Here is a 13,021-nt window from a genome sequence, read left to right as displayed (position 1 = left end):
CCTACAAGCTGCCAGTTATTGAATCACTTTGAATACTTTCATAACTATTCAGACAATTATGTCGTTAAAAAAGTGTTTCGAAAACTTGGAGTTTTATAAAGTGTTTCAAAAAATTATTTAGTTTTGAAATAAAGTTCTTTAATGAAGTGTTCTTTATTCAAAGCTGATTTAAATGTCAGCTTTGTGGTCGCGTATGTATCTAATCATTGATTAGATCAGTTACATGCACTTGATAATACCTTTGGACGGAAAGTATCAATTATTAAATCAATAATATATCAGGACAACGCAAGGACTTCAATAAACAACGTTGTAATATAAAACTTCTCAATATATTTATATATTTACAATCATATTACAGTTTAAGTTCATCTATTCGGTGCTGTCATTATTTAAATTCAAATTATTACAAAAATTAAACATAACTGAGATCATAACTTTACAAATTAATATACAACAGTATTGATGATGATAATTCAGATAAACTTTGTAATCCATCAAAATATTTACAGTCTTACAGTTTATAAAAATTCTTTTACACTATTTAAAGCTTCACAAAGTTACAATATTGTGTCGATCAATTTTCATTCTATTTTATTAGTTTGTAACAATCTATTATAAGCTATGCCTAGTTTCTGGAGTTCTACATCATATTTTTCACTGCTATGCTATTGGAAATTATTCAATGGAGGAAGCTTGAGCTTTTTTTGAAAATAATAAATGACAGCAGTTACAACAAAAAATTAGAATAACAAATGTAATTAGTTTGTTCCACACATTTGAAAAAGAATGATTGAATTTTAAAGGAACCGTTGCCATAGCTAAAGTATAAAGACAAGTAAATAAAAAATGAATAAAAATGGAAATCTTGGAAAAAGTTATTGTAATAATTGCAAAAAGTAAATTATCAAGAAGGACAAGACAAACATATCAAAAGAACACGACGCCTCATACAAAAACTTTGAGAATTGTTCAAAATAATAGTTCTTGAAATGGGTTCGACAATAATTGAAAAACAAGATTCAATAATTTTAATAATGAATGCTTTTAAGCATAGAAGTGCCTTCAGTACCCACTTTGTTTTGTAGTATTTTTTCTGTTTTTAGAGCAGTATGTTTCTGCTCTAGAATAAGAGAAACTAATTGATTTTTGATTTTGAACCACACAAAAACTAAAAATATCTTGGATAATTTAAAGAGATTTTCGACTTGAAAAAAACAAGAGTTAACTAGTGAAGAAAGTTCTGGATATTTATTATGAATTCAAGGTGCATTGAGAGTTTAAAGTATAAAGTTAAAGCTACAAACAAAAATAGAGATTTGTAAAAAATAACTTCAAACATAAAGATAGTAGTCTCAAATAACCCAAAATAACCTGCATCCTAGTGCCACTTTTTGTACAGTACTGAAATGAATTATACTCCGCATACTGGAGCGAAATGTGGATCATCAAACTATTTAAACTCACATTCGCTCCTAATGGCGAAATATAATGCATCTCTCATCTATACAATAAGTGTCCATAGTTGCCCAAGACAATAAGAACAATTTCAATAACCCACCCCTGATAACACTTCAAAAATAAACATTACTTTTTAAAAAACAAATTTTTAATTAAGTAAAAACATATAAGCTACTTTCAACCAACACATCAACAGAAACCAAGAAACATAAAGTAATGTTTACGCTGTTTTATTTATTGTCAAACAAAACAAAATGTTAAGTTCAGTTTGTTAATAAGGGCTGCTTGAATGTACAATAAACATCAAATAAAACTTAACACACTTGAATTTGAATGTAAATTTTCACACTTGAAGAAGAGTTTGAAACATGTGTTACAATAAACAAATATTAAAACGTTAAAGTATGTCAAAATCACCAATTTTGTTGAAAACTTTCAAATTATTTGTCATGGAAAACAATTGTTCAAGATTATTTATCATCACAAAATCACCCTAAATTACTAGAGTAGAACTAACGCTTCAGAGTGCATCACTATTATTGATTTAACAAACTTCATACTTGCCAACATCAAGTAATAAATCTATCAACTATTCCTATCTACAAATTTACAAGAAATTATTCGTAGACGGTAAATGGCTTTGATATAGTTCTCGAATGCAACACTTGTGGTCTTTTGGTATGCTATACACTCAATAACTTCTTTGATCTCGTTATATAACAACGGCATACAATTATATATCAACATATATAATTGTATTATATACACAGTTACTGTACTTTTGAAGTATAAAAGAACAAACTGTACAAGAAATACCAATCAACTTCGTCATAACATTTTTACAAACTTAGATAGAAATAAATCTATTTGAATTCCTTAATTGGTAAGTGTAAATCGATTTAGTTATGTTTAATCATTATTCTATCAGCTATAGACTATCGGTTGGTCCGATTCACACGTACATTAAAAATGAATAGTAATTCAAAACCATCCTGTTTCTTTGGTTTTTGTGTATAATTGTTACCACCTGGTTTTGACCACACACCAATAATATTATTAATTTCTGTCTAATGGCACTTAATTTGCTAATTAACAAGAATAATTATAATTAGTTTGATCGGAGAAGATTTTTTCGACAATTAAAGCTCACGCTCTGGATGTAGGGTTCAATAAAATGATATGTAAGGTCACAGATTCTAGTAAATTCTATTAATGAACGATTAAAAGTGCACACCATAATTCATATTTCTTAGAAGCAAAGGATATTCGGATTTCACGGAAAGGGAAGGTTATTAAAGGAAGATCAAGGCTTTAGATTACAAATTTCACTAATGAAAACCGTAATAAAAATATAAAACGGCAAAATAACTGAATTCGTCATCTTGTATCTAGCTGTAATTGCCATATTGCATATTTCAATTGATATATTATTGCAAGGAAGACAAATAATGAGATTTGGAACAAAACTATTAATTGCACACAGAATTGACAGTAAAATTACTACTAAATTTCAAATTTTCAAATAAAATACAGCTAAAAAGGACTAATTTTCATCTACAGTTGAAAATATAATATGTGATGTGAGCCTGTAAAGGTAATATTTTTTCTAGAGTAACAAGAATGTTTTTCAACAATATAAATGAAAAATATTGTACTTTGATAATTGTTAATTTTTTACGACGGTTTCAAGATGATTAACACTGTCTACAGTATAAAATAAATCAGAATATGCGACGACTATTATATAAGACATCAAAGTAATACAAAAATAATAAAATGCTATAATGTGCATAGTCTTTATGCTTCAAGAGCAATCCAAAAATGAATCTATTGATGTGATGTAATTACCTATACATAAGATTGTTTAATTGATTATTTCAACATTGGGTACATCATCTCCATAATTAGAAACATATTTTGTAACTTAATTATTGATTAACTATATATATTCAATTGTAGTTAACTCAACCGAGTGAAAAAATAAATGAACTTTATTAAACATAAATGAAATCAATCTATTGATTGCAGTTGATGTATCACACATAAGCAAAATCATGATTCAAGATTCCGGTGAAATACAAGTTTGTTTCACAACAGTGGAATTCTAAGTTTGAAATAACTTTTAAAATAATTGCACCGATATAGATTACAGAATTCCAACTGAATATTTTTCAAAATGTTGAAATCGTAATAATCTATCAATTTGATAAACCGAAAACGAGAAAACAATTATTAACTTGACAACAAAAATTATTACAATAACGAAAAACAGACATAATTACTGAGAATAACAAAATGACCAAATATGAAAAACAAAAATTATAAAGTAGGTTACATTGTACTTTCATTGGATAGAATAGAATAAAATTCTATTCTATTCATTGAACATATTTTCATTGTACTTTCATTGAACATTGTCAAAACAAGTCCAGAAAATGTGACAACATAAGTGAACAAAATTGTAAATCTTAAAACTAAGAGAGACGAATATCGAGCAAAATTAATCTTTTTTCATATAACTTGGGTATTTGAAAAACAATAGCTTGAATAGGAGTAACAACATTATTCAATGACGGCCAAAAGTTCGACTTTCAAACAATATTAATTTTTCATTGGGAGTTCAAGACCATGAATAGATCTAAAATCCTTAATGCATGTATATAAGAGTCTTCAGCTTAGCGGGTACAGGCTAATAAAACATTATTCATTGCATCAAGAGATCTTCAACAGTTGATACCATCTAATTTAGTACCCTATCATTGAATATTGGGTTTTCCTTAAAGAAGCTACTAACCATTTTTTCAATATCTCATAAGAACTGAATTACAGTACATTCTTCAATTGCGCTATTGCCTATAAGCATACGTATAGTTTCTTTGTAATGTATTACCAAAACCGTCTTTTAAAAACGGAATTCCTCTTAAAAATTTGTAAAATCATCAGCAGATGAATAAAATTTGCATGTATTCAATAATTTCGAGAATCAAAGCTTTCAAATTTAGAAAATAATATTATCAATTCCTACAAAAAATGTTGAGTCATCATCACCCCTGTCGAGGTTTAAAAGCTTGACGAGGCTTGGACAAAAGTTACAGCGCAGCTAGGAAAATACATCCTTGAACAAAGTGAGGAATTTATTCCCTGTAAAGTTCAAGTTGGATTTGAACTTTCAATCCAATTTGGTAATAAAATTACCAAGTTGGTGTGACTGAAAATAATGATTTATTTTCAAAAGAGTCTATTTGAATAACGTTGCAAATATAATTGATTGACAACAGCTTCTATGATTGTTTACATTCTACAAAACAATAATTTTGTTATGTAATTTGTAAAAATATAATGGATATATAGCTTGAATGGCGTTATCCAATTGTTAGAATACCGCTCCAAAAAGGAATCTAGAATACATTCTATGAATTATACATTCCTCTATTTGACTTAGTACTCGTATATAAAACAACGAGAAATGCAAAAAATCACTTGATGCAATGAATAAAAAAATTATCAGAAATTGAAGGCTCCTGATAATTTGAAGGAATTATGTTAATAATTATGAAAATATGTCGGAAAGTCAAGAGTAAAGCCCTAAAAAATAAGTGATGGTTGTTGAATGATAATGATCTAAGATTCTCTTAAATCTAAAGAAGAATGCATTTGTAATTAATGCTATATTAATCAATGCACACGCAATCACACTATAGTATACGGAGTTTCATCTCTATCTACACCAATAAATCAAGGTAATTTAAATACATAGTATTCTAATCACCTTGCCAATAATCTATTGACTTAAATAATCTTAACCCTGATGGTTTCTTATATAAAATTAATTATATCTAGAATTTTGTACTTTGAATGTTGTTCGAAGTTATTCGATGATGCTCCTTGCCTGAAGTGGTAAATTTTGGTGTTGATTCTTCCATAGAATTTATGAAAAATACAAAATGAACTACTTTGAACAAGTTCATTACCAAATTAAGTACTTTGGTGGAGGGATTTCAATTAACTTGTAATTCACGATATCATTGATAAGTTGACAATTCAATTAATGAAAATTAGTTCATCAGGCTACAACACTTGCAAAACATAATTCAAATTTGAATTTTATGTTGAAAACCATTTGGATAGATAACACTTTAATACAAGTTGAACGTGGAGTTTGTTTCCAGCAAGCACTAAATAACTTTTATCATCAATTTTTGAGCAATTAACAATTATAGCAACTTGTAAATTCCATATTCCAAGCCAAAACAAGTAAATATCTTTATTTAGCTCTAGGTACTGCAAATGCTACAGTAACATGAGTTTCTCCACAATCAAAATAATTGAACATTTTTACATGTTACTCGATTAGTTTTATACAAAAATCTTGAATTTCAATTATTGGCTTTTGCCAACTACCTATTCTTCAGCTGTGAAAGATTTTCCCAATTATGGATTTCAAGAGCCGTTCTAATGCCGATTAAACTTGAAACAATCAATATTTTTCCAACTATTTTTGGAGTTATTTGAACTTGACAATTCATAAATCAGGGCTTCAAAGTTCTAATGCCGACTACACTTGAAGCAAACAATAAATTCTTAACTATAAAAATATTTTAATTTGGTGTTATTTAAATCTGACAATTCATAAACTATGGCTTCAAAGTATTAATTGCGATTACACTTGATATGAAAGGCAGCTGCTGCGGGACCATAACAAGTGATTGATAGATTGAGCTAGCAGCGAGGAGCATCAGCCAAACACCATTCAAAGCCACGATGGCCGAGGTATAGGGTCGTGGATGCCGAGATACCCGGGCGGGTAGCTTGGACCGGGAAGCAGGCCCTGGTGCAGGACCATCGGCCTGAGGATGTCCTCGGGATGCCTGGGCAGGTACTGCTGGTAGGGCGAGTTGATGAAGGGGTGATGTGGGTGGGGTGGATGCGGGTACGGGGGACGGGACGAGTTGCCGAGGAAGGAGAAGGTGGGGTGAGGAGCGGGGGGAGCTGCGACACTTGAGGTAGATTTGGTGGTGTCGGGTGGCTGTTGGTGTTGAGGGGGCACATAGTAGCCCGACGAACGGATGTCGTCCATGTAGGAGGCATAGCTGTCCTTGAGAGAGTGTGGCGCCGGACCAAAGTTGAAGGCACTTCCCGGCACTACACTGGCAGCGCTTTTCAGGGCAATAGCGTCGGACGCCGCCTGACTCTGATACTGCTGGAACCCGGATGCAGCCGCAGCTTCCATTCCCGCCGCAGCCGCAGCCGCCGCCGCCGCAGCTTTCTTACTCTTCTTGGTCTGCTTCTTGGGAGGCGCCACACTCTTGACGGGCGCCTCCTTCACCACCGCTCGACCCCCCGAGTAGTTGTACATGGACTGTGACGTGAGTAGATGCTCGCCAGGACGACTGCCGTACAGGTCACTCTTGCCCTGCATCAACTCACTGATCTGTGCCTGATAGCCCTTGCCCTGCATCAGTTCACTGATCGGGTAGTTGTACCTGGCCTGACTCTGCATCAACTCCGACATGGGGTGGCTGTAGTTCACCTTGTTAATCAACTCCTGTTGGGTGGCTGCATAACTCAACGGCGTCGGCACACTCAGCTTGTTGGCCACTAACTCCGGATTCGTGTACTCAGACAAATCGGGTCGCCCGCAGAATGGCGACGGCACTTTGCCCGGGATCATGTCAGTCATCGGTTGTCGACTTGTGTACGATAACGGTGACGACACATTCACTTTCGACGACAGATCAGGAGCGACCACTTTGCCGTAGGCGAGCGGTTGTGAGGTAGGTGGCATTCGTTTCAGATCCTGCGGTCGAGTCATGTAGGTAACAGGGGAGGACGACGAAGACGTTATCACCGTATCAGACATCCTCTTATCGGCGTTAGAGAAGTTAAGCGGCGAAGACGGGTTGATAGCGCTGGGCGACCGAGAATCCGAAGTTCTCGAGTAGTTTAAAGCTGTGGCAGAAGGCGACGTGCGTCCCGCCGTGTTGTAGCCGGGTGAAACAACTTCACTCGGTTTCATAGCACGTGGATCAGGGTAGGAGAGAGTCTGTGGGGGACGGTTGTAGTCTGCGGGGACGGTCACTTCACTCAGATCTGGTCTACCCGGGTACTGGTGGCAGGGTTCTTTGCCAGGGTAACTAGTGGTGGGTGTAGTGGAGGCGTGGGTTTGGGGATACATCAGCTGTTCAGCGGAGCGCACAGTCTTACTGTAGTCGGCGCCGAAGAACGGAGCCTGCAGGAGACGTTCGTTGGTGAACCGGTCGAGGGGGTGCCGGGGAGGGGGCAGGGTGTGGTGGGAGAGGCCCAGGTTGAGGGTGGCCTCAGGGGGGTAGGCGTGGTGGACAGGGGTGGGGGCGTGAGAGGTGGGCATCCTGCCAGGGGTTGGTGTGAAAGCACGGTCTTGTTCCACTGCACCCCGGGTGGGAGCGAACGAGCCTCCCCTGTACGGTTCACTGATTGTAACTGGAGGTGGCACTTCCTCTACAGCTTTCTGTTGTTGTTGCTGCTGTAGTTGTAACTGGTGATGCTGCATGCTGTCCACATCACTGTAGCCCCGCTTCTTAACCGGGAACATACACTTCTCAACAGCAGGCGGCGCCTGTACAGGTGGCGGAGTCGGCAGTCTTTGTGGTTTGGGAGGTAGTTGCTGTTGTGCAGGTGCTACAGGCACGCTCGACCTGTACTGGTCGATGATGGGCTTGTTGGTGTCGTAGTAAGGCATGTGAGCCGGGAACGGCGACAGTGGCGCCTCGTAGAGGGGAGTCTCGCAAACAGCCGACGAGGTGGTCACAACGGGCGCTGAGTAGTTGGGTAGTGTTGACGGGGTGAAGGGCGACCGGTAGTCCGTGGTTTTGGGGCTGGGGACGGGGTGCTTGGGGCTGTAGCTGTGGGGGCTGCAGTCGGGGTGGTCCCTCGGGCTACAGCTGGGCGGGTCCCTTGGACTACAACTCGGTGGATCCCTGGGGCTACTGCTGGAATTACTCCTCGGAAACGAGGTATCCTGGTAGAACCCGACCCTGATAGTACCGTTGACAGGTGAGTGATGGTAAGGTGTCTTCATGGGTTCGGATTGAGGTGACAGGTAGGGCTCATCCAGACTAGGTCTAGGGGACGAACCATCGATCATTGGATCGTTGGGATCTTGACTGAACGACGACCTTTCCGAAACACTACTTCCCGTGCTAGCTTTCCTCTGCCTCCTGGCTGGTGACTGCAAGGGTGGCACCACTGCAACTGCAACCTTCCTCTCAACCTCCTCCACAACCACCACCTCATCTTCCTTGTTGACAACCTTCTCAGGCCTTGGAGACGGTTTACTACTCTCCTCCAAAACCGAGATCGGTCTCACCTCTTCTGGCTTCTTCTTGACGGTGGGCTGAGATTTGGGCGCCCCAAACGCCTTGAACCAAGCACTCAAATTCGGCGCCTGTTTAGCCCCTCCCCCACAATTCCCCCCACCACTCTCCGCCACAACCGGTTTCTTCTTCACAGCCAACAACGGCTTCTTCTCCTCTTCCTCTTCACACTTCACCTTCTTCTCATCGGGCGGGTCTGCAACATCCTCAGACTTCACACAACTATCCGGCGACTTCTTGTCTTCATCTAGTATCACCAACTTCTTATCATCATTACTATCATCCAAGAAATCTATATTTTCTTTCCTGGACTCATTTTCCCCAAAGTTATGCTTGCCAAACCCGATCACATCACTAGTAAGTACAGTGCCTAAACTGAGTTTTGGCGCGGATTCGTCAACGTCAGTTAAGTTGGATTTTTGATCTTTGTTGGCTGTAACCGAGGTTTCCTCGTTGTTCTTTGAGGTGGTTAAATTGGAAAGCAGATTACCTTTACTCTTGCCCGGCTGGAGCCTGTCGATCGTACGGTGGATCTCTCTTCTTCTCTTGATGAAGCCCTGTTCTTTCATTAACCTCCGCCGCTGAGACTCCTACAACAAAAAGTTTTTTATCGAAGAATTAGAACAAAAATTACAGCGATTGAATTTAATAGTGTAAGTGCAACCAAACATATGAGTGATTATTCTGTTTTTATCCGATATTGTCTAATGGAATTAAATGATCACAGTCACTCTTTTCCAATTATTCAATATGAATATCTATCACATCACCTAAACTAGAATAAAGATAGTGTACATTGGAGCCTCAATCAATGAACACATGGGTCCTAAAATGCTTTTACAATTCTCTTCAAATTTTCAATCCCATAATAATTGTGTGGCAGTTTCATGGAGGTATTTGAGTGATCGATTCTCATGTGCAACTAGCTAAAAAATCAATGAAACGAGTTAGAAATTTTCAATTTTGATATTATTGAGAAAATGGCAAAATTAGATAGAAAACTCATTTTTTCAATTGCAAAGGGATAGAAATAGGATACCTGTTGACCAATATTTTGAATCATGTAATATTGTAGAGAATTCAATTTTGAAGAGAAGATGTTCAGTAAGTTATTCGTCTAAAACGCACTCAATCCTCACAGATCAAAATTTAAAGGAAATAAAACAGATAACAAACATGTTTGAAAACATTGCCATTTTAAGGACGTTGTGACTTGTCTCTCAATGCTCACATTAAACGCGTGATCTTCTTCTTCTTCTTCTTCTTCTTCTTCTTCTCACTTCCCTCCTCCTCCTCCTCCTCCTCCTTATTCCCATTTCAATTATTCTGTGTTCAAGTCTACAATAGCGTGGGAGTGGGCCAAAACGTTGTAAGGTGTGTAGGTGTGTATATAATAGTGAAAAGATGTGGTAGTTGTATTAGATGCAAAACATCAACAATAATATAAGTGGCGTTATAATATAGGTGACGTTAAATACTAGTAGTTCTGTGAACAGTAGACCTCGCGCAGTTAAAAACCACAGCCTTCTCTAATACTGACAATCAGAGTGAATTATGTCCTGTCCTGACGTGTCGGCGAGTTATCGGTGTGTAAACAACTAATGGCTGTTTGGCTTGTTGTATCGACAATAATTTGTTGTAAATAACTATGCTACTAACATCAAAAGCTCAAGTTGTAAGCAGAGAAAAGTCGGGAGAAAATAATATGCTACTTTGAGTGATCTATTGCATGCCTCGTTGCTTGCAATTAATAGTCCACACGACAGCTGATTTTTTACAATGTTACATTGAGATATTAATTGGCCGAGCGAAATGAGGTCTAAGATTCAAGTCGACGGTTTTTGCATTTCTCGTTATGACTTTGTTTAAATGCTTATATGTTCCGCATTTACGGCGAAACGCGGTAATAGATTTTCATGAAATTTGAAATGTATGTTCCTTTTTAAATTGCACGTCGACGTATATACACGGTTTTTGGAAATTCTGCTTTTCAAGGATAATATAAAAGAAAAAAGGAGCCTCCTTTATAAGCCAATATTAGAGTAAAAATCAGACTATAGAATTATTCATCATAAATCAGCTGTCGAGTGGATTATAAATTGCATGCAATGACGCATGCAATTCATTATCTCAATAGAACTTAGTGAAAAATTGCTGTTGTGTGGACTATCAATTGCATGCAGTGAGGCATGCAATTGATAACTTGAAGTAGAATAGTATTTTCTCCCGACTTTTCTCAGCTTTCAACTCGGTAAGCTTTTGATTATACTGTAGTAGCATAGTTGTTTACAACAAATTATTAGCATTCTAATGACAATAATAATTATTGTCGATACAACATTTGAAACAGCCATTAGTTGTTTACAAACCGATATCTCGCCAACACGTCGACAGGACATAATTCACTCTGATGGAGGCTGTAGTTTTTAACTGTGCGAGGTCTACTGTTCACAGAACTTTTAGTTGCATGCAATTAATAATCCACTCGACAGCTGATTTATGATGATTAATTCTATAGTCTGTTTTTTAAGGTAATATTGGCGTTCGAAGGAAACTCCTTTTCCTTTTGTATTACTGTACCCTTAAAATACAAAATTTCGAAAAACCTTATATATTATACGTCGACGCGAAATTCAAAAGGGAACATAGCCTACCTGAAAAATTTCATGAAAATCTATTGCAGCGTTTCGCCGTAAATGCGGAACATATAAACATAAAGAGAAATGCAAAACCGTCGACTTGAATCTTAGACGTCACTTCGCTCGGTCAATAATATAGGTGGCGTTCAATGTTAGTGTTTCTATGGCTCTTTCCAGATTTTGTTTCTCATTTTCACGCGTGGTCGTACATGTTCTTGCGTGCACTTGCACATACGTGCATCCAATGTGATCAAATCCTTAGAGAAACATCATCAACTGACCCGGTTGTAATCCCTGGGTCGCGGCGGCCGGTCCAGCTTGAGCCGGTTGCGGTAGTCGTTCTCGATGCGTGCCGCCACGTCGCTGTCCTCCAGTGCGACTGCGGCCGCGGCTGTCGTCATCGACTGCGACTGCGACGGCGAGTTGCTCGCCGACGAGAACTCCGAGAAGCGCGGTGTGTCGTCCAGCCATTTGCTGATGTCCTGTCAAGCAATCAACATCAACATATTACTAGCACACAATATTAGCAACAAATTGACATGTGCATATTGTTCATGTTTTACTAATAGTCAAATAGTCAAAATTCTTTATTACATATTCTTCAAGAATAGCAATTGTTGTCAAGAATAAAATATATATATATATTTGAATTGTTAGTATTTACAATTATATTTTTTCACTGCCAGTCTGTGTCTCCTGTTTCAAGAAATTCACATAGTTCGTACATGGGCCTTCATTTGAGAAACTCACTAAGTATTTTTTCAATTAACTAGTACAAAGTTAGAATATACAAGAGGTTGGAAGTTAACTCAGATCAGGACCTGTACTACCTGGTGACTAAAGGCCTTTCAGTTTAAACACAGATAGATTAGATGGTAATTTTTTAAATAATAATAATAATACTACTGATGGTGATGCCCTCATAAGCTCGCATGCTTGTGCGTGGGCAATGAGTGAGAGGGATGATGATGAGAGATGATGACGACTACTTTTTTGGTAGACGGGACAAACTGCTTATCATCTCCTCTGAAAGACGGGGTGGCCGTATCTAGGGGTGCCTCGGTCGAGATTCGAACTCGTGTTTTTGTGATTATTAGACCGGCGCCTTATCACTTACTCCAACGAGCCGCTCAAAGCATTTATGCTTAAGAGCCACTCAGAGCATTTGTGGTATAAATTGTAAGCAATTATTATAAACAAAACCATAAATATCTGTAATTTTGGATGAAATGGAACCGATAATGTTTTAATATTAGACACAGAGTTGAAATAGTAAAAATTCAAATATATGCATGCTTTGAAAGAGCATTAAAACATCAAAAATTAGGCGATAAATCTCTCTTTTTTCCTGCCTTCTCCATTTTTTCCTTTTCCACTGCTCTTCACCCTTCATTCCTTCTTTTTATACCCTCTACCTGCAAAACCGTAGTTGGCTAGGTATTTTTCCTCCTTTTTTCCTTTTCAGCACACCCAACCATGAAGCCTGTTCATGTATTTTATTAGAAACTTATATTTGATTGTGATTTTTTTTGTATTTTGATTTATTTTATGTACAGAGTTGTGCAGAGG

At 37.4% G+C, this 13,021-nt stretch overlaps 1 protein-coding gene across 2 annotated transcripts in view; it reads right to left on the bottom strand.

The window, feature by feature from the left end:
* Window positions 1-320: 320 nt before the first annotated feature.
* Window positions 321-13,021, bottom strand: part of LOC111052839 — a 53,031-nt gene continuing 40,330 nt past the window's right edge. For both annotated transcript variants that reach the window (XM_039429874.1, XM_039429875.1), the window contains exons 12-13: window positions 11,734-11,934; window positions 321-9,403 (exon numbers count right to left, since the gene is read on the bottom strand). In XM_039429874.1, coding sequence (XP_039285808.1) covers window positions 6,212-9,403; window positions 11,734-11,934 — 3,393 coding nt within the window. In that variant the 3' untranslated portion in view covers window positions 321-6,211. The remainder of the gene's footprint in view (window positions 9,404-11,733; window positions 11,935-13,021) is intronic.

This window comes from Nilaparvata lugens, chromosome 6, assembly GCF_014356525.2.
Source record: "Nilaparvata lugens isolate BPH chromosome 6, ASM1435652v1, whole genome shotgun sequence".
Classification (NCBI taxonomy): domain Eukaryota; kingdom Metazoa; phylum Arthropoda; class Insecta; order Hemiptera; family Delphacidae; genus Nilaparvata; species Nilaparvata lugens.
The sequence above is the reverse complement of the archived record's forward strand: the minus strand, read 5'-3'. Positions and strand labels throughout refer to the sequence as shown.